We start from the raw sequence: 22,422 nt of genomic DNA, 5'->3' as shown, positions 1-22,422 counted from the left end.
TGGGCATAGTAAAAAAAGTTATTAATAGGTCTATAAATACGTTGCCTTGGGACTTATGGGCCTAAACAAAGCCGAGAAATTATGTAAAAGAAAGAAAATCAATGGTAATAAGTATAATAGGCCTATATATACATTTCCTTTGGGACTTACGGGCCTAAACGAAGCTGAGAAATTGAAAAAAAGAAGGAAAATGAATGAAAATGATAATAATAGGCCTATATATACATTTCCTTGGGACTTGCGGGCCTAAACGAAGCCGAGAAATTGAAAATAAGAAGGAAAATCAATGGAAATAATTATAATAGGCCTGTATATACATTTCCTTGGGACTTACAGGCCTATACAAGACTGAGTAATAAGGAAAAAGAAGGAAAGTCAATGGAAATAATTATAATAGGCCTATATATACATTTCTTTGGGGCTTATGGGCCTAAACAAAGACGAGAAATAAAGAAAAAGAAAGAAAATTAATGGAAATAATTATAATAGGCCTATATATACATTTCCTTGGGACTTACGGGCCTATACAAAACTGAGAAATAAGGAAAAAGAAGGAAAATCAATGGAAATAATTATAATAGGCCTATATATACATTTCCAAAAGAAATAAAATCAATGGAAATAATTATAATAGGCCTATATATACATTTCCTTGGGACTTACAGGCCTATACAAAACTGAGAAATAAGGAAAAAGAAGGAAAATCAATGGAAATAATTATAATAGGCCTATATATACATTTCCTTGGGACATACAGGTCTAAGAAGCCAGGAAATTAAGAAAACGAAAGAAAATCAATTCCCTTGGGACTTTTGATAAAAATTTGAGCCTAGCAATGAAGAAAAATAAGGAAAATGAATGGGAATAGTAATAACAAGGCGATATATATATACATTCCCTTGGGACGTAAAGATTCTACATGACGAACAAAATTGATGAAGAGAAAGAAAAATAATGTACGCAAAAATGACAAGACTATATACATCTTCTTCGGGGGTGAGCGTGACACAGATTGACATAACCGAAAGTTGGAAAGTTTCGTTTAGTCGGCGCAACATCTGAGGTCTTATGCCGGAGAGAGACAGGAGGGGAGTGAATTATAGGAGACGGGACACAACATCTGATTAATGACCGGACATATAAAAAAAAATCATAGACACACGAAAGACCTTATATTCTGAGCTGTCGCGAATGTGCCTTCAAGTAACATCACTACACACACACACACACACACACACACACACACACACACACACATAAGCTCTCGATATGACAGTGCTCAAGAGATGTGGCCAGGGTGTCTTTGCGTAACTTAACCAGAAACACACAAACGATCTTATATTCTGAGCTGTAGCGAGCGTCCCTTCATGTCTTATCTCTAGAAACATACAAAAAGAACTTGATATATCCGTATTCAAGAGCTGTGGCCAGGCAGTCTTAGCGTAACTTAACCAGAAACACACAAACGATCTTATATTCTGAGCTGTAGCGAGCGTCCCTTCATGTCTTATCTCTAGAAACATACAAAAAGAACTTGATATATCCGTATTCAAGAGATGTGGCCAGGGTGTCTTAGTGTAACTTAACCAGAAACACACAAACGATCTTACATTCTGAGCTGTAGCGAGTGTGTCTTCATGTCTTATCTCTAGAAACATACAAAAAGAACTTGATATATCCGTATTCAGGAGATGTGGCCAGGGTGTCTTAGCGTAACTTAACCAGAAACACACAAACTATCTTATATTCTGAGCTGTAGCGAGTGTCCCTTCAAGTAACATCACTGGAAACATACTAAAAGAACTTGATATATCCGTACTCAATTGCTGTGGCCTAGGAGTCTTGGCATAACTTAACCAGAAACACACAAAAAGACCTTATATTCTGAGCTGTGGTGAGTGTGTCTTCATGTATTATTACTGCAAATACATGAAAATAGATAGATATGTCCGTACTCAAGAGCTGCGGCCAGGGTGTCTTTGCGTAACTTAACCAGAAACACACAAACGATCGTATATTCTGAGCTGTGGTGAGTGTGTCTTCATGTATTATTACTGCAAATACATGAAAATAGATAGATATGTCCGTACTCAAGAGCTGCGGCCAGGGTGTCATTGCGTAACTGAACCAGAAACACACAAAAAGACCTTATATTCTGAGCTGTGGTGAGTGTGTCTTCATGTATTATTACTGCAAATACATGAATATAGATAGATATGTCCGTAACTTAACCAGAAACACACAAAAAGACCTTATATTCTGAGCTGTGGTGAGTGTGTCTTCATGTATTATTACTGCAAATACATGAATATAAATTGATATATCCGTACTCAAGAGCTGTGGCCAGGGTGTCATTGCATAACTTATCCAGAAACACACAAACAATCTTATATTCTGAGCTGTAGCGAGTGTCTTCATGTATTATCGCTGGAAACATGCTAAAAGAACTTGATATATCCGTACTCAAGAGCTGTGGCCAGGGCGTCTTAGCGTAACTTAACCAGAAACACATAAAAACACATATTCTGAGCTGTGGCAAGTGTGTCTTCATGTATTATTACTGCAAATACATGAAAATAGATAGATATGTCCGTACTCAAGAGCTGTGGCCAGGGTGTCTTAGCGTAACTTAACCAGAAACACACAAACGATCATATATTCTGAGCTGTGGCAAATGTCTTCATGTAATATTTCTGTGGCGTAGCTAAGAAGGTAATGGAGAGAAGGGGAGTGAGAGAGGGCAAAGCAGTGACCTCTATACCCCAAACAGTGTCTCGCAAATGACCTTCGTAGTGTGTTCCCATCCTCTCCGTCAAACAAAAGAAGGGCTCAGGAAGGGCTTAGCATACTACCCTGGTGCTGGCAGGAACCTTTGACCCCTGGAGTGCCTAGCTATACCTCCCCTGTCTTCCTCAATGGCGTATCACCACCCTCTCTGCCACCAGCCGCGCACAAGAAGCTGTTTATATATATACGTCCGCTATGTTGCCATGTACGTGTTAGAAAGGCTGCTATAGTTGTCTGCTGGTGTAAAAAGTATCTCTCTGTTGTCGTATTATTCGTATTAGGACAAGGACAGACGGCTGGTGTGTGTATATGAAAAAGCGTCCAGCGTGTATAGATGAGTAAGAAAGACTAGGCTACCCTCTGCACCTTCAGTATCCCTATGGCTTTGTTGTCGTGTGTATATATAGAGAGAAAAGTCTTCGCTTGGACCTAGCCGAGAGGAAAACGACACAAGTCACCCCTTCAAAAAACGCTTTCTCTAGTCTTGCTTGGTGTACTGTCGTTTTACTTGTTTTCTGTTGTTGTTTTCATCCTTGATTTGTTTTCCTTGCTGTATATATATGAAGAAAAACACAAGTCACCCCTTCAAAATCTGGTTTCTCTAGTCTTGCTTGGCGTAGTTGTTTTTCTTGTTTTTTGTTATTGTTTTTGCCCTTGATCTGCTTTCCTTGCTGTATTTATGTAAAGATAAACACAAGTCACCCCTTCAAAATCCACTTTCTCTAGTCTTGCTTGGAGTACTGTCATTTTTCTTGTTTTTTGTTGTTGTTTTTGCTCTTGATCTGCTTTCCTTTGCCATGTACATAAAGAAAAACACAAGTCACCCCTTCAAATCACACTTTCTCTAGTTTTGCTTGGCGTACAGTTGTTTTTCTTATTTTTTGTTGTTGCTTTCGCCTTTGCATTTCTTCATTTGCTCTATGGACATAAAGAAAAACACAAGTCATCCCTTCAAACCGCACTTTCTCTAGTCTTGCTTGGTGTACTGTTGTTTTTCTCATTTTTTGTTGTTGCTTTCGCCTTTGCATTTCTTCCTTTGCTCTATGGACGTAAACAAAGTCTTCCCTCAGAACTCGTCGTCGTCAGAGTGGTGGTTTGGGTCCTGGTTACGCGCCAGCATGTAGTTGTCCATGTCGATCGAGCGGCAGTTGTTGATGGCGTAACGCAGTCGCTCGGCCATCACCTCCTGGCTGCTGTAGGGGGGCAGGCGCAGCTGGAAGAAGCAGGTCTGGGCCGTGGGCAGCGTGTCCACCGGCCGGTCCACACGCATCACCTGGACGGACACAGAAAATAAGAATACAGTCATCCCTCAAATAGTACGGTTTCCAATAGTTCGGTTTTATGTGGATTTTCTAAGAAGATTTTTAAGAATTTTTAAATATCTCAATGAACAGGAAATTTAAAAATCCTAAAAGATCTTCCGTGACAATCCGTATAAAATTGAAACCGAACTATTTGAGGGACGACAATATAAGAACGTAAGGAGTCTGCAAGAGTCCAAAAACTAAGAAACCAATGGATGAGATGATACAAGACTGATACAACAATAAACGCCGTATTGCTAAACATTTCGTCGCACAAGTTTACCAATTCGACAAAGCTTTCATACGAGTTTCGGGAATTTCCAGGGGTAGTTTTATGACCCTGGTGGTAGTTTGACCCTTCCTCTGTACCATGAACCTAAAGAAACACTCATTAGAATCCGATTGACCCCCTCCTCTGCACCATGAACCTAAAGAAACACTCATTAGAATCCGATTGACCCCCTCCTTGACCCTTAGAAATAGCTGATGTGAGAAGCAAAAGTGTCTTATAATGCCAACCTTAGTAAATGTCTACCTAGTATGTGTAAAACTAAACACGCACTCAATGGGCAGAGTAAAGGAGAGTATCAGAGTAAAGAAGCATGCCGCCACCCGCCTGGAAGCGCTGGGACAGGTCTGACAGGTTCATCTTCCGAAACAAACTGCCAAAGTATTTTTTTCTACTTAACCCGGTAGCTGCGGGGGTCATGTTTCTCAGGTTAGGTTAGGTTAGGTTAGGTTAGGTTAGGTTAGGTTAAAGGCCCCTCTAAGTAAAATAATGAGAAAGAATCATCACTCACGCAAACCATTTCATAATATATATCAACGCATGTGTGATCAGTTTATGCATCATCTATTTTGGGAGGTTTATATCATGGTAGAAATTTGGCCCATCGCTGGTACACAGTAAAGCCGCAAATTTGGGCCGTTGCTGCTACCGGGTTAACGGAAAATCTACGAAAAAAACTGTTGGCTTGTGATATGGGTGGGAAAGTTTAGGTGATTTTACAGCACTCACACCCTAGAAGGACAAAGGGAAACTATAACATGATTGATTATGCCAAAAACCTGGAAATCACCAAAAAGTGACAGGTGTAGGAGGGTATCAGGACACCTCTCCTCCCGAACTTGACCTATCTTTCGGCCACTCCTTTAACTCTTTATAGGAGCAGTGAGTAGCGGGCTTTTTTTTCCATTTCTTACCTTTTTTATGCCCTTGAACTGACTCCTCTCAAAAAAAAAAAAAAAAAAAAAAAAAAAAAAAAAAAAAGCAGTTTGTTTGCAAGGGTGATGATACGTAAAAGTAAACCAGTATACAACACAGTGATAAAAAGTAAACCACTAAAGTAAGCCGCCCCTCACCTGGAAGCGCTGGGACAGGTCTGCCAGGTTTGCCGGGAGCCTGGAGCGGCCGGACACGAAGCGCACGAAGAGGACGCGCTCACAGGGGCTGAAGGACTCCAGGATGGCCCACAGCCACTGCACCAGCGTGTCGTGCTCCTCCACCTCACGGTACCTCACGACCTTCCTCAGGGTGGCGACGGAGATGTGCGGGAGTCCACACACGAGTTGCTCCAGGTGTGCGGCCGTCATGAGGGACAGCAGCGGCACCGGCACGATCCACGCCATGCCCTCGCGCACCGCCGCCACCTGCCTGTCCATCTGGTGCAGGCGGTAGTGGATGGTGCGCGCCACGTACTCCTGTCGGTTGGTGAAGGTCAGAGGCACCGCGCGGCCCCCTGGCACGACAGCAACCCGCGCCCCCGTCAGGCTCATGCACTCAAAGCTCTCCAGCGGAATGACGTCATGGAAGGTGTCCTCGGTCACCCCGTCCTGGTCAATGTCCCGGATGGCTCTCAGCGTCTGCATGTACTCAATGTCCACCTCCTCCAGGTCAGCCGAGGAGGGGCTGATGCCGGCCAGGAGCTTCCAGACGAGGGGTGCGAGGGGCAGGGCGAGCGGCTTCTTGGTGCGGATTGCGATGCCGAAAAGAATGCCCAGGAACTTGAACCACATGAGGTGGTTGGGCTGCGTCAGGTCTGGGTTGAGGAGGAAGCGGTCGCGGTTGTTGCCGGCGTCAGACACGGCGTTGGGCGTGGAGATTAGGAGCGGCACGGCGCCCGTCACCAGCTCGTGGCACATCTCCGTCATGGTGTCGTCAAACACACCGCCGGCGTCGTCAGCGCCCTCGCCCACCAGCTTGACCTTCCAGGCCCTGGAGGGCAGCCTGAGGTCTGAGGGCTTGAGCTTGACCACCTGCCTGGCCAGCTGGGTGAAGATGGGCCTGCATGGCACCCCCCGGCTTGAAATGCGCTTGACAGTGACCTGCGGGCCATAGTTGCGGCCCTGGACCATGGTGCGGCCCAGGCAGCGCACAAGCGGCAGCGTGTAGACGCGCGGCGACACCACCGAGCGCACCTCGGCAGAGGTGACGGCGCTGACGTTGTCCAGGAAGCAGTCGCTGCCGGGCGTGAGGGTGATCAGCTTCCAGGAGGAGTAGAGCAGGTCGCTGAACTGGTGCAGCAGCCGCAGCCGGGCACACAGCGCACCGCGGGACACATTCTGCAGGTTGGGGTACTGCGGCGGCACGGAGGACGGCACGCCCAGCTGCATGGGGGCAGGGTTGCCGGGGGTGATGGGGGGCAGGGGCGGGGCCGTCCAGGCGGCACTGTGGCTGCGGCCGGCACTGATCTGTCTGATGCCCTTGCCCACCAGTGTGAGGATCAGCTGCGGCTCCCGCACGGCCGCCGAGTGGCCCAGGCCAAGCTGGCCGTCGCTGTTGACACCCCAGCCCAGCACGTCCCCGGTGGAGGTGAGGGCCAAGGTGTGCTCCGAGCCCACGGCCACATCCACCACCACTTGGGCCACCAGTGCCGGCACCAGCTGTGGGCGGTTGTGGCCGCGCGTCCTGGACTCCGGCTGGCCGATGAGGCGGTCCATGCCGCAGGTGGACACACAACCGTCACGCGTCAGGAACACCGTGAACTGCGTGCCGCAGCACACCTTCTTCACGCCGATGCCACACATGGTCTCCACCTTCTGTGGTGTGGACTTGGAGGTGGAGTTGCCCAGCCCCAGCTTGCCATAGTCCCCGTCGCCGAAGGCCCAGACGGTGTTGCCGTCAGTGCTGCAGCAGACGGTGTGGTTGAGGCCGCAGGCCACCTGGCCCACGCGCCAGCCGTCCAGGGCCGTCACACGCTCCGGCAGCTTCTTGTTGGCCGTGGAGCCCAGGCCCAGGCGCCCGTAGTCCCCGTTGCCGAAGGTGTACAGCTTGCCGTCGGCGGTGACCACGGCCGTATGCTTGAACCCGCAGGCCAGGTGCACCACCTCCTGCCCCTGGAAGGCCTCGATCTGACGGGGGCGGCGCTGGCGGTCTGAGTTGCCGTGGCCAAGCTTGCCGTAGTCTCCGTCGCCCCAGGAGAACACCTCGCCGCTGTCCGTCACGGCCAGGCTGTGGCCGTCAGACCCGCACGATGTGGCCACCTGTGTCACTACAAACCCTTGCAGGGTGGAGATGACGGTGGGTGTGTGGAGGTCGTCAGAGTTGCCCTGCCCCAGGCGGCCGTAGCTGCCCTCGCCACAGGCCAGGATGGAGCCGTTGGCCGTCACGATGAAGGTGCAGTTCTGGCCGCACACCACCTGCTGAGCACACCCCAGCGTCTCTGTCAGCACCGGCACCTGGCTGCTGCGACCAGTCTCCGCCAGCTGTCCGTGGCGGCCGCTGCCCCACATGTACACGTGGCAGCGGCCGCCCACCTGCCAGTCGGCCGGCTGCTGGGTGGCCCACGCCATGACGGCCGCATCCTGCTCCACATCCCACTTGCTGTTGTTCAGGGCCACACCCAGCTCCTCCTTGTCGTCAGCATACTTGAAGTGCCGCGCCACGAAGGACGAGGGCAGCGGCGTGCGGTTCCTGAGGCTCTCGGCGGTGGTGACAGCGGTGCAGAGTGTGTCCAGCCAGGCCCACTCCACCACGGGCTCTGGGTGCACCACGTGGGCAGGCGCCGGCTGTGTGCACAGGACAGTGTCCAGACGCAGCAGCAGCGCCAGGGAACACAGCTGTTGCAGGTACCGGCTGTGCACCAGCTGCTCGCCACTAACCACTAGTGGCTTTTCGTGGTGGTACTGGGAGATGAGCAGCGAGGGGAGGTGGCAGAGAAGGGCGCGCAGGCAGGGGGCGTGGTGTAGGCCAGACATGCCCCAGCGCTGCAGCCTCATGCGACACAGGGCCACCACGCGCAGGCTGTAGAACTGCTCATCAGACGCCACCACGAACATCACATTCTGTGACTGGGTGAAGCAGATGGCCAGCCCTGCCGAGCCACACCACCTGAGGCCAGCCACGCCCCCACAGCCCACCACGGTCTGCAGCAGCGACCCGTCCTGCAATGACCAGATGTTGACCATGCCGTTGTTGCTCTTGAGGCAGCCTGAGGCCAGCATGAGGCCAGACAGGGACACATCGAGAGAGGTGACAGAGTTCTGGTGGCCACGCAGCTGGAGGAGGCAACATGGACTCTCCTCATACTGCGCCGCTCCTGAGGGTGGCGAAGGAGTCTGCGGCACCCTCCAGACGGTGACCAGGCCGTCCTCGTGGCCCACCACCAGCATGTGGGCGCACACACCCTCACGCACACCACTAATGACAGGCGACCACCTCAGAGTGACAGGCGGGGCTTTGTAGTCGAGGGAGTAGACTGGTGTCCATCCACTGCCTGCCTGCGCCCAGACCTTGGTGCTGCCCTCGCCGCACGACGCCAGCAGACAGCAGTTGCTACTCCACTCCAGCACCAACACCGGGCCCTGGTGTGCCGCGCAGGTGATGACTTCCACCTCACAGTTGACGAAGCAAATCCTGACCACACCATCGCTGAAGCCAACCGCCAACTCCTTGTCCTCGTCCTGCCATGCTAGGCTGCTCACATACACATCCTGGCGGCCAGCGTGGACCAGCGTGGAGGGCAGGAGGCCGTGTGGGGTGGTGGCGGCCATGGTGACTGAGCCGTCGTGGTGGCCCATCAGCACACAGTCGCACATCCCTTGCCGCGCCGCCTCCAGACATGTGATGGGGCTGCTGCTCGTCCAGATCTCGGTTGTCCCGGCCACAATCGACCACACGTTCAGCACATTCTCAAAGGCGGCCGCAATGTATCGTCCTGAGGAGAGCGAGGTGAGGTGCTCCACTTTGGCGGGCGTGGCGGGGTAGCTGCTGGCATTCTCACTCAGCTGGAAGACCAAGGTGTGCTCCTGCGCCCCGACCCCCCGCTGGTGAACCTTCCACGTCCGCACCGAGCTGTCGTGACCACTGCAGGAGGATAGGAGAGAGAGAGAGAGAGGGAGAGAGAGGTTGTTATGCCTGTTAATGTGTGTCTGAATATCATGGTTTCCTATCTGGTGGTCTAATTCAAGAAGGACTATAGTAAACATCCTTCCCATCCCTCACCACTACAAAACAAGCCTCTCACAGCCTCCCACGACCCACCTAGTGACCAGCAGGTTCTTCCCCTCCAGCCACAGGGCGTTGGACGTGGGCGCGGTGTGTCCCTCCAGCAGCGTGGTCTGAATGCTGGGCAGGGAGTGGTTGAAGTCGGCACTGCTCAAGTTGGCACTGCTGCTGCCACCACCACCACTGCCGCCAGTCCCCAAGAGCTCATTGTGGCCCTCCAGCAGCCTGGCGCGGCCCCCTATGCACTCCACCAGCTGAGTAGCGGCCCATTGGCAGTGCGAGTGTGGCAGGTGCGTGGAGAGGATGCAGGCCCCCAGAGCATTGGCGAGCTGGATGGCCGGGTCGCCCTGTGTCTCCCATGAGTTGCCAAGCGGTGACGACACCTCCCCTGGTAGAGACACTGATCAGTTATGTTTGTCTTACTGTTATGCTACATCATCCCTTTAAGCCCTTGACTGTGTATTTCCTACCAGAGGACCTCATTGTATTCAGCGCAAAATACAAATAAAACAGTCATGATTCTTTGTATTCGACACAATATAGCAACAGGAAAATAGAAATTGGTTCTTTACTGTTTTCCTCACCAAGCTACAGGAATGGAACAAAAAGTGGCTGCTACAATTTAATGAAGAAAAATCTAAAGTCCTGCACCTTGGGAGGGGAAATCCAGCACACCAATACCACATGGGAAACACTCCACTATCCACCACAGAGGCAAAGAAGGACCTGGGAGTGTATGTTGCCAGGCTACCAGTGAAGGGATATCCAGCACACCAATACCACAAGGGAAACACTCCACTATCCACCACAGAGGCACAGAAGGACCTGGGAGTGTATGTTACCAGGCTACCAGTGAAGGGATATCCAGCACACCAATACCACATGGGAAACACTCCACTATCCACCACAGAGGCAGAGAAAGACCTGGGAGTGTATGTTACCAGGCTACCAGTGAAGGGATATCCAGCACACCAATACCACAAGGGAAACACTCCACCATCCACCACAGAGGCACAGAAGGACCTGGGAGTGTATGTTGCCAGGCTACCAGTGAAGGCCAAGTCCATGCCAATCGCAGCGGACGGGTTAACTATCATTTTCCAAGCCTTTTTATTCTATTGCAAGATATTAGTGTCCTATGTTATCCTGTTATCTACTGTTATCCTATTGTTTCTATCTATTTAATCTACTCTATTCTATCTCACCTTTGCCGGCCACGTGGATGAGCGAGGAGTTAGCCGCCAGCAGGGAGACCAGGGCCTGGGTGACGGGGAAGCTGGTGGTGTGTTGCAGGCCCGAGGAGGATGCACGGGAGTCCTGACGCTCCCCACTCAGGCCCAGCTCACCCATGTCCTCCTCCCCTGACCCGCCAATGATATCCCCGCTGGACATGCCCATTGCCGCCACCATCAAGTGCTGCCATGGGAAACGGTGAAGAGTAAACATTAAGGTCGGTATTATAAGATACTCTCACCTCTCACGTCACCTGTTTCTAAAGGTCAAAGAGGGAGTCAATCGGGTTCTAATGAGTGTTTCTTCAGGTTCACGGTACAGAAGAAGGGTCACACTACCACCAGGGTCATAAAACTAATACTGGAAATGCCCACAACTCCTACGAAAGCCTTGTCAAATATGTGTTCTTGGGCGGTGAAATGTCTTAAAATACGACCCTAAGATCGTTGCTGGTTCTTGTTATTGAAGGAAGAGACGAGATTCAGAGGAGACGATGAACCAGCGAGATTAGACTTAATTTTGACTAAAGAAATACACCTGTTAAGCCCTTGAGTGTGATTTCCTACCAGAAGACATCACCAAGTCACAGGAATGGAGCAAAAAGTGGCTGCTACAATTCAATGGAGAAAAATGTAAAGTCCTGCACCTTGGGAGGGGATATCCAGCACACCAATACCACATGGGAAACACTCCACCATCCACCACAGAGGCAGAGAAAGACCTGGGAGTGTATGTTACCAGGCTACCAGTGAAGGGATATCCAGCACACCAATACCACATGGGAAACACTCCACTATCCACCACTGAGGCAGAGAAAGACCTGGGAGTGTATGTTACCAGGCTACCAGTGAAGGGATATCCAGCACACCAATATCACATGGGAAACACTCCACTATCCACCACAGAGGCAGAGAAAGACCTGGGAGTGTATGTTACCAGGCTACCAGTGAAGGGATATCCAGCACACCAATAACACATGGGAAACACTACACTATCCACCACAGAGGCAGAGAACCTGGGAGTGTATGTTTAAGGCCAGGCTACCAGTGAAGGGATATCCAGCACAATACCACATGGGAAACACTTCACTATCCACCACAGAGGCAGAGAAAGACCTGGGAGTGTATGTTACCAGGCTACCAGTGAAGGGATATCCAGCACACCAATACCACATGGGAAACACTCCACTATCCACCACAGAGGCAGAGAAAGACCTGGGAGTGCATGTTACCAGGCTACCAGCGAAGGGATATCCAGCACACTAATACCACATGGGAAACACTCCACTATCCAACACAGAGGCAGAGAAAGACCTGGGAGTGTATGTTAACCAGGCTACCAGTGAAGGGATATCCAGCACACCAATACCACATGGGAAACACTCCACTATCCACCACTGAGGCAGAGAAAGACCTGGGAGTGCATGTTACCAGGCTACCAGCAAAGGGATATCCAGCACACCAATACCACATGGGAAACACTCCACTATCCAACACAAAGGCAGAGAAAGACCTGGGAGTGTATGTTACCAGGCTACCAGCAAAGGGATATCCAGCACACCAATACCACATGGGAAACACTCCACTATCCAACACAAAGGCAGAGAAAGACCTGGGAATGTATGTTACCAGGCTACCAGTGAAGGCCAAATCCGTGCCAATCGCAGCGGACGGGTTAAATACTGTTACTAATACACTTAGGTAAATAGGTATGCATGCACACACACACACACACACACACACACACACACACACACACACACGTACACACACCTGCGTACACAACTGCAGCAGGAGTTTTGCAGCATCCGTGTCGTTCTGCGCGAGGGCACCGATTGCGTCACTGAGATGGGCCAGGCTGGAAAGACCCGGCCCAGAGGCACTCCAGACTGAGGAGCAGGATACGGAAGTTGATGACGATGATGATGATGAAAGAGTAGGAGATATATAGAGATGACCTGACCAATACTAAGGGAAGACTTTAAGAATAATTATAATCAGACACTTGCAAATTAGAACCAGTTGATGACGATGATGAAAGAGTTTGTGTGTAGGAGAAATAGAGGATGACCTGACATGTAATTACTAAGGGGAAAATGATGATAGAGCTTACTAATGGAGGATATATATATAGAGAAAGGAAGGCTTTAAGAGTAATTATAATGAGACACTTGCAAATTAGAACCAGATGATACTGAAAGAACTTATTAGTGAAGGAAACATATAGGAAAAAGGACCTAGGATATTAACCCCTTGACTGTGGATTTCCTACAAGAAGACATCACCAAGCTACAGGAACGGAACAAAAAGTGGCTGCTACAATTCAATGAAGAAAAATGTAAAGTCATGCACCTTGGGAGGGGATATCCAGCATACCAATACCACATGGGAAACACTCCACTATCCACCACAGAGGCAGAGAAAGACCTGGGAGTGTATGTTACCAGGCTACCAGTGAAGGGATATCCAGGAATACCAATACCACATGGGAAACACTCCACTATCCACCACAGAGGCAGAGAAAGACCTGGGAGTGTATGTTACCAGGCTACCAGTGAAGGGATATCCAGCACACCAATACCACATGGGAAACACTCCACTATCCACCACAGAGGCAGAGAAAGACCTGGAAGTGTATGTTACCAGGCTACCAGTGAAGGGATATCCAGGAATACCAATACCACATGGGAAACATTCCACTATCCACCACAGAGGCAGAGAAAGACCTGGGAGTGTATGTTACCAGGCTACCAGTGAAAGGATATCCAGCACACCAATACCACATGGGAAACACTCAACTATCCACCACAGAGGCAGAGAAAGACCTGGGACTATATGTTACCAGGCTACCAGTGAAAACCAAATCTGTGCCAATCACAGCGGATGGGTTAATACAGTTACCCATACCCATACAATTACAACCCACAAGACCCAGCCACACCATATCCCATTAGCACATCCCACCGTTACCTTGAGCCACCAGCCACATTAGCCGCACTAGTAGCCGCACATCGCACAGCCCCAGTGCCTCCAGACCAGCCCACAGATCGCACGAGCCACCACTTAGAGCTAGAAGGGAGAGTGCACGCATCACGACAGCCCTTGCCATGGTGACTCGTAGGGCGTGGGTGGTGCGTCGGAGGGCGGAGATGCGGGCTATGGGGGAGGTGAGGGCTGCGGCTTGCTCCCCTAGGGTGCGGTCTGGGGTCGGTCCGCTGGTGCTGTCCCTAGGTCGAGCGCCCGTCCCGGAGGCTGACCAGAGTAGAAATTGATTAGGGTGGACTTGGCTATTTTTTTTGTTTTATATTTTTTTTATTATTATGCAAGAAATACTGATGGGGTTATTATTACTATCATTATTATTATTATTATCATTATTATTATTTGACAGGGTTGGCTAGGCTAGGAAGGGAAGAGAAGGAAAGGGAAGGGAAGGGAAGGAAAGGGAAGGGAATGCAAGGGAAGGGAAAGGAAGGGAAGGGAATGCAAGGGAAGGGAAAGGAAGGGAAGGGAAAGGAAGGAAAGGGAAGGGAAGAGAATGCAAGGGAAGGGAAAGGAAGGAAAGGGAAGGGAAGGGAAAGAAAGGAAAGGGAAAGGAAGGAAAGGGAAGGAAGAATGCAAGGGAAGGAAAGGAAGGAAAGGGAAGGGAAGGAAGGGAAAGGAAGGAAAGGAAAGGGAAGGGAAGGGAATGCAAGGGAAGGGAAAGGAAGGAAAGGCAAGGGAAGGGAAAGAAAGGAAAGGGAAAGGAAGGAAAGGGAAGGGAAGGGAAAGAAAGGAAAGGAAAGGGAAGGGAAGGGAAAGAAAGGAAAGGGAAGGGAAGGGAATGCAAGGGAAGGGAAAGGAAGGGAAGGGAAAGGAAGGAAAGGGAAGGGAAGGGAATGCAAGGGAAGGGAATGCAAGGGAAGGGAAAGGAATGCAAGGGAAGGAAAGGAAAGGGAAGGGAATGCAAGGGAAGGGAAAGCAAGGGAAGGGAAGGGAAGGGAATGCAAGGGAAGGGAAAGGAAGGAAAGGGAAGGGAAGGGAAAGAAAGGAAAGGGAAAGGAAGGAAAGGGAAGGGAAGGGAAGAGAATGCAAGGGAAGGGAAAGGAAGGAAAGGGAAGGGAAGGGAAAGAAAGGAAAGGGAAAGGAAGGAAAGGGAAGGGAAGGGAATGCAAGGGAAGGGAAAGGAAGGGAAGGCAAGGGAAGGGAAGGGAAGGGAAGGGAAGGGGAAAGGAAGGAAGGGAAAGGGAAGGAAAGAAAAGGAAGGAAGGAAGGAAAGGAAGCAGGAAGGAAGGGAAGGGAAGGGAAGGGAAACGAAGAATAAGGAAGGGAAGGGAAAGGAAAGGGAAGGGAAGGGAAAGAAAGGAAAGGGAAGGGAAGAGAATGCAAGGGAAGGGAAAGGAAGGGAAGGGAAGGGAAGAGAATGCAAGGGAAGGGAATGGAATGGAATGGAAAGAAAGGAAAGGGAAGGGAAGGGAATGGAAAGAAAGGAAAGGGAAGGGAAGGGAAGGGAAGGGAATGGAATGGAAGGGAAGGCAAGGGAAGGGAAAGGAAGGAAAGGGAAGGGAAGGGAAGGGAAGGGAATGGAATGGAATGGAAAGAAAGGAAAGGAAAGGAAGAAGGAAGGAAGGATTCACATGGAAGGGGAAGGAAGGGACAGGTCAGGTCACACATACTGGGGAAGTGCAAGGAGATGGGGCGAGGGGGGAAGCGCCGAGGGGGTCAGGCGATGGGAAGGGCATGGGCTCGGGGATGGGGCGTCGATCGGTGAGGCCGAGGCGGGATGCGATGACGTTGTAACTGGTAAGCTTGAGGTCAATCTCGTTCATACTAAGTCCATCATCTGTAGGGGGAAGGGGGGGATGTGACAGTCTTCCTTAGGGTGCTATCAGGGGGATGTGACAGTATTGATTATATCGGGAGATGTGGCAGCATTAATTATATCAGGGGGATGTGACAGTATTAATTATATTGGGGGATGCAACAGTATTAATTATAACGGGGGGATGTGACAGTATTAATTATATCGGGGGGATGTGACAGTATTAATTATATCGGGGGGATGTGACAGTTTTCCTTAGGGTGCTCGTGGGGGGATGTGACAGTATTAATTCTATCGGGGGGATGTGACAGTATTAATTATATCGGGGGGATGTGACAGTATTAATTATAACGGGGATGTGACAGTATTAATTATATCGGGGGGATGTGACAGTATTAATTATATCGGGGGGATGTGACAGTTTTCCTTAGGGTGCTATTGTGGGGATGTGACAGTATTAATTATATCGGGGGATGTGACAGTATTAATTATATAAGTGGGATGTGACAGTATTAATTATATCGGGGGGATGTGACTATTAATTATATCTGGGGGATGTGACAGTATTAATTATATCGGGGGGATGTGACAGTATTAATTATATCGGTGGGATGTGACAGTATTACTTATATCGGGGGGATGTGGCGGTATTAATTATATCGGTGGGATGAGACAGTATTAATTATATCGGGGGATGTGACAGTATTAATTATATCAGTGGGATGTGACAGTATTAATTATATCGGGGGGATGTGACAGTATTAATTATATCGGGGGGATGTGACAGTATTAATTATATTGGGGGGATGTGACAGTATTAATTATATCGGTGGGATGTGACAGTATTAATTATATCGGGGGGATGTGACAGTATTAATTATATCGGGGGGATGCGACAGTATTAATTATATCAGGAGGATGCGACAGTATTAATTATATCGGGGGGATGTGACAGTATTAATTATATCGGGGGGATGTGACAGTATTAATTATATCAGGGGGGGGGGGGGGATGTGACAGTATTAATTATATCGGGGGAATGTGACAGTATTAATTATATCGGGGGGATGCGACAGTATTAATTATATCAGGGGGATGCGACAGTCTTCCTTAGGGTGCTATCGGACTTTTTAATCACTCTTTACTATTTCATATCTCCCTTCACACCTTCCCTACACACCTTCCATAGTAGCCAGGGGTGCTGGGGCGAGGTCAGGTGCCAAGACGGTGGTCAGGTCACGTAGGCGGTCCTGGCCCTCCATGCTCTCCCCCTGGGCGGTGCCGCTGCCCCCGAAACACCCATGCTGTTCCTGGCACACTTCACAGAGGATGTACGTCCCACCTGGAGAAGGAGGAGGAGGAGGAGGAAGAGAACAGAAGTGAGATAAATAGGAAGGAAAAGAAGAGTGTGAAGACAAAGAGACAAACACAGCCCTCGACCCACCTCTGTCCCTCCTCCTCCTCCTCTTCTCTGTCTCTGGGACTCACCAATCAGTTATAATTCCTTCTATAATCTACTTAATCTACTAATAACCCCCTCCCTTGTTTTCTTTTGAGGCAGAGTGCAACACAACTCATGACCCACCTCTGTCCCTCCTCCTCCTCCTCTTCTTCTCTGCCTCTCGGACTCACGGATTAGTTATAATTCCTTCTATAATCTACTCATAACCTCCTCCCTTCTTTTCTTAACCTTACTTAACTAAACTTAATCTAACTTAACCTTACCTAACCTAACTTAACCTTACATAACTTAACCTAACTAAACCTAACCTAACCTAACTTATCCTAACCTCTCTACCTTTCTCCCCTCCTGCCCCCGGGACTCACCTATCAGAGTGCCGCAGACGCCCGCCATCCAGGGCCGCGCACAGCCAGGGTGGGCGACTCTCATGTGTTGCCGCAGGTTGGTGGTGGAGTGGTGGCAGACCTCGCACAGGCTCACCGTCCTGTCCGAGTCGGTGCTCACGGCCGCCTGCACACACACGGAAATAGATGGAATGATAGATAAATACATAGAGATAAAGATGAATGAAGAAATAAATACAAAACACAGTAAATAAATGAGTGAATAATTGGATAGATAAATAGATAGGAATACAAATGAATGAAGAAATAAAAACAAAACAACGTAAATGAATGAGTGAATAAGTGATTAAGTGGTGTAGAGTTAGTTTGTCTCTCTCTCTCTTGCTCTTTAAACAACCTCTCTCTCTCTCTCGCTCTCTACACAACCTCTCTCTCTCTCTCTCTCTCTCTCTCTCTCTAGACTTCTCTCTCTCTTTAAACAACCTCTCTTTCTCTTCCCTCTCTCTCTCTCTCTCTCTCTCTCTCTCTCTTTCAACCTCTTCCTCTCTCAACCTCTCTCTCAAAACCTCTTCCTCTCTCAACCTCTCTCTCTTTCATCCTCTCTCTCTCTCTCTCACCCTCTCGCCCTCACCTCCAGCAGGGTCCGCCACTCCCTGTCCCTCGCTGCACTCATCGAGAACCACTGGTCGATGTCACTGGGCAGGGCGCCGAGGGAGTCGTCCACGCCCCGACACGGCTGGTCCTCAAACACCAGCCTACCGTGTCTGTAACGCCCTTCCCCTCGGCCATGCTGGGGTCGCGTCGCCTCAGCCTCCCTGGTCTCTATCCCTCTCCCTGTGGCTGTGGGGGTGAGGGACGGTGTGAGAGAGGGAATAAGGGTGTGAGGATAGGAGGGAGAAAGAGGGAATGAGATAGTAAGGATGTGAGGGAGAGGGGCGAGGAAATGAGATGGTAAGGATGTGAGGGAGGAAGTAACAGATTATGGGAAGGAGGGAAAGAGGGAGGGAGAGAGAAGGAGGAGGAGTAAGTGAGTATGGAAGAGAGTAAGGGAAGGAGGAAGGAGGGAAGGAAGTAAGGGATGATTTAGAAAGAGTAGCTAATATTTTTTTTACATCATAATCTATTGAAGTAAAGAATGAGAGAGACAGAGAGAGAGAGACAGAGAGAGGTGTTTTAAGGGTAACTAATCATTTTTTACATTCTTATCTATTGAACTAAAGAAAACGAGAGAAAGAAGGTGAGACGGAGAGGGGTTTAAAAGGGTAACTAATCATTTTTTACATCCTTATCTACTGAACTAAAGAAAATGAAGGCAAGAATGAGACAGGGAGAGGGTTTTAAAAGGATAACTAATCTTTTCTTACATCTAAATCTATTGAACTAAAGAAAATGAAGGCAGAGTGAGACAGGGAGAGGGTTTTAAAAGGGTAACTAATCTTTTCTTACATCTAAATCTATTGAACTAAAGAAAATGAAGGCAAGAGTGAGAGAGGGAGGGTTTTAAAAGGATAACTAATCTTTTCTAACATCTAAATCTATTGAACTAAAGAAAATGAAGGCAAGAGTGAGACAGGGAGAGAGTTTTAAAAGGGTAACTAATCTTTTCTAACATCTAAATCTATTGAACTAAAGAAAATGAAGGCAAGAGTGAGACAGGGAGAGTTTTAAAAGGGTAACTAATCTTTTCTAACATCTAAATCTATTGAACTAAAGAAAATGAAGGCAAGAGTGAGACAGGGAGAGAGTTTTAAAAGGGTAACTAATCTTTTCTAACATCTAAATCTATTGAACTAAAGAAAATGAAGGCAAGAGTGAGACAGGGAGAGAGTTTTAAAAGGGTAACTAATCTTTTCTTACATCTAAATCTATTGAACTAAAGAAAATGAAGGCAAGAATGAGACAGGGAGAGAGTTTTAAAAGGGTAACTAATCTTTTTCTTACATCTAAATCTATTGAACTAAAGAAAATGAAGGCAAGAGTGAGACAGGGAGAGTTTTAAAAGGGTAACTAATCTTTTCTAACATCTAAATCTATTGAACTAAAGAAAATGAAGGCAAGAGTGAGACAGAGAGAGAGTTTTAAAAGGGTAACTAATCTTTTCTAACATCTAAATCTATTGAACTAAAGAAAATGAAGGCAAGAGTGAGACAGGGAGAGTTTTAAAAGGGTAACTAATCTTTTCTAACATCTAAATCTATTGAACTAAAGAAAATGAAGGCAAGAGTGAGACAGAGAGAGAGTTTTAAAAGGGTAACTAATCTTTTCTTACATCTAAATCTATTGAACTAAAGAAAATGAAGGCAAGAGTGAGACAGAGAGAGAGTTTTAAAAGGGTAACTAATCTTTTCTTACATCTAAATCTATTGAACTAAAGAAAATGAAGGCAAGAGTGAGACAGGGAGGGTTTTAAAAGGATAACTAATCTTTTCTAACATCTAAATCTATTGAACTAAAGAAAACGAAAGAAAGAAGGTGAGACAGGGAGAGTTTTAAAAGGGTAACTAATCTTTTCTTACATCTAAATCTATTGAACTAAAGAAAACGAAGGCAGAGTGAGACAGGGAGAGAGTTTTAAAAGGGTAACTAATCTTTTTCTTACATCCTTATTAGAACTAAAGAAAATGAAGGAGAGGAAGTGAGACAGAGTTTTGAAAGGGTAACTAATCATTTTTTACATCCTTATCTATTGAACTAAAGAAAATGAAGGCAGAGTGAGACAGGGAGAGAGTTTTAAAAGGGAAACTAATCTTTTTCTTGCATCCTTATTAGGACTAAAGAAAATGAAGGAGAGGAAGTGAGACAGAGTTTTGAAAGGGTAACTAATCTTTTTCTTACATCTTAATCAATTGAACTAAAGAAAACAAGAGAAAGAAGGTGAAACAGAGAGAGGGTTTTAAAAGGGTAACTAATCTTTTCTGACATACTCTTAATACAGGGTTGAAGATAAGGAGCAAAACTTTCCTCGTAAACCCCAATTCTTCACATATTCAAGAGGGGCCATCTTACCCGAGGATCTGGAGGGAAGCACAAAGTAGCGTATGTCCACACAGCCGCTCCGTCGCATCATTCCGCTGCCCGAGGAGCCAAGACGTGACGACCCAATGCTCTCGCCTTCCCCTCGGCCCATAAGCTGTCGAGGAGAATGGACTCACTCAGAAATTCATCTCATACACATACACAGATACAAATATACAAATTACTAATAACAGAAGAAATTACCACTACAAACACAAGAGGACATAGTAAAATATTGAGGAAGGGAAGATGCTTGAGAGACATAGAAAAATATAGCTTCCCGCAAAGAAATATAGAGGTTTGGAACAGACTTAGTGAGGATGTAGTATCGGCGAGAAATGTGCAAAGCTTTAAGGAAATGTTGGATAAATGTAGATACGGAGACGGGACCACACGAGCGTAAAGCCCAGGCCCTGTGAAACTTCAACTAGAAATACAGCTTTATTTTTTTTTTACAGCTAAGGAGACAGTTCAAGGGCGTACAGAAAAATATTAATAAAAAGCCCGCTACTTACTGCTCCTGAATAGAGGTCAAAGGAGTGGCCGAAAAGAGAGGTCAATTTTGGGAGGAGAACTAGGTAAATACACGACATACACACACATATAAAAGCATACATACATACACACATACATACATACATAGCTATTATAATTATTTCTACCTGGGCCGCGGCTCTGACCGATCTGAGGGCCGAGGCGGAGGTGTCATCGTGTGAGCGTCGCCTCTCCCCCGGCTCCCTGGACTCAATGCAGGGGTGTTCCAGCATCCACGTCACCAGCTGGTTGATCTGGGTGGCTGACGGCTCCCCTTTGTGGCCTGAAACAGAGAGATGTGCGGTGGGATGTGCTGGAAATTCGTTGGTAATTCTTCTAAAACTTACTTCCATACACCCTTACTCTCTCTCTCTCTCTCTCTCTCTCTCTCTCTCTCTCTTTCCAACCTGACACACACACACACACACACACACACACACACACACAAGACTTGCTCTAAACAAACAAAGAAAATATTGTAACATAAATCACACACACACACACACACACACACACACACACACACACACACACAAAAAAAAAAAAAAAAAAAAAAAAAAACATCAGCAAGACTAACCTTGTGCGGCAATGGCTTTCTGGATGTGCTTGAGCGTGAACCCCATTTCCAGGAGCGGCGTCGCGATGGGGAGCGGGAGGGGGGGCAGGGGCGTCAGCGGGGGTGAGGGGGAGTGACTCTGGGCCATGGGTAGCAGTGGGGCGCTCTGGGGCGTGAGAGGACCCATTGACCTGCCTCGTGGAGGGTTATGCCCTGCGCGGGTGGACTGGGACACTTGGATATGGGGCGGGTGAGCTTCTGCCCCGGTGTGGGTGGCTGGGGCGCAGGGCACGGTGATGGGCAGCCCCAGGGAGATGATGGGGCGGCGGGGCAGTCGGCCGTGCCCAGTGGCTGAGGGCATCTCACACAGCACATTCTGGGAGTGTTCGGCGCCCTCACTCAGCTGGAGAGGAGGTGCTTATATTAACTAACATAGCTGAACACACTACTAAAAGAAGAAATTACCACCAGGAACACAAGAGGACACAGTAGAAAATTGAGGAAGGGAAGATGCTTGAGAGAGACAAAGAAATATAGCTTCTCGCAAGGAAATATAGAGGTGCTTATATTAACCAACATAGCTGAACACACTAATAAAAGAAGAAATTACCACCAGGAACACAAGAGGACACAGTAGAAAATTGAGGAAGGGAAGATGCTTGAGAGACATAAAGAAATATAGCTTCCCGCAAAGAAATATAGAGGTTTGGAACAGACTCAGTGAGGATGTAGTATCGGCGAGGAGTGTGCAAAGCTTTAAGGAATAGTTGGATAAATGTAGATACGGAGACGGGACCACACGAGTGTAAAGCCCAGGCCCTGTAAAACTATAACTAGGTAAATACAACTTGGTAAATAGAGTAAACCGCTCAACTAAAGATATGAGAATTGGAGTGAGACCCAACAGTAACTCATAATGTGGTGATTTATCCTGTGTGTCC

General features: G+C 48.1%; 1 protein-coding gene across 1 annotated transcript in view; it reads right to left on the bottom strand.

The window, feature by feature from the left end:
- Positions 1-2,523: 2,523 nt before the first annotated feature.
- The window catches only part of LOC127004839 (probable E3 ubiquitin-protein ligase HERC1), a 64,870-nt gene continuing 44,971 nt past the window's right edge, over positions 2,524-22,422 (bottom strand). The window contains exons 42-54 of the mRNA XM_050873017.1: positions 21,503-21,884; positions 21,054-21,208; positions 20,383-20,506; positions 18,008-18,216; positions 17,398-17,542; positions 16,751-16,912; positions 15,421-15,591; positions 13,734-14,021; positions 12,543-12,658; positions 10,743-10,953; positions 9,574-9,925; positions 5,454-9,396; positions 2,524-4,060 (exon numbers count right to left, since the gene is read on the bottom strand). Of these exons, the coding sequence (XP_050728974.1) occupies positions 3,854-4,060; positions 5,454-9,396; positions 9,574-9,925; positions 10,743-10,953; positions 12,543-12,658; positions 13,734-14,021; positions 15,421-15,591; positions 16,751-16,912; positions 17,398-17,542; positions 18,008-18,216; positions 20,383-20,506; positions 21,054-21,208; positions 21,503-21,884 (6,465 nt within the window). The 3' untranslated portion in view covers positions 2,524-3,853. The remainder of the gene's footprint in view (positions 4,061-5,453; positions 9,397-9,573; positions 9,926-10,742; positions 10,954-12,542; positions 12,659-13,733; positions 14,022-15,420; positions 15,592-16,750; positions 16,913-17,397; positions 17,543-18,007; positions 18,217-20,382; positions 20,507-21,053; positions 21,209-21,502; positions 21,885-22,422) is intronic.

The sequence above is a fragment of the Eriocheir sinensis genome, chromosome 29, assembly GCF_024679095.1.
Source record: "Eriocheir sinensis breed Jianghai 21 chromosome 29, ASM2467909v1, whole genome shotgun sequence".
Lineage (NCBI taxonomy): Eukaryota > Metazoa > Arthropoda > Malacostraca > Decapoda > Varunidae > Eriocheir > Eriocheir sinensis.
This window is presented reverse-complemented; position numbering and strand designations above follow the sequence as displayed.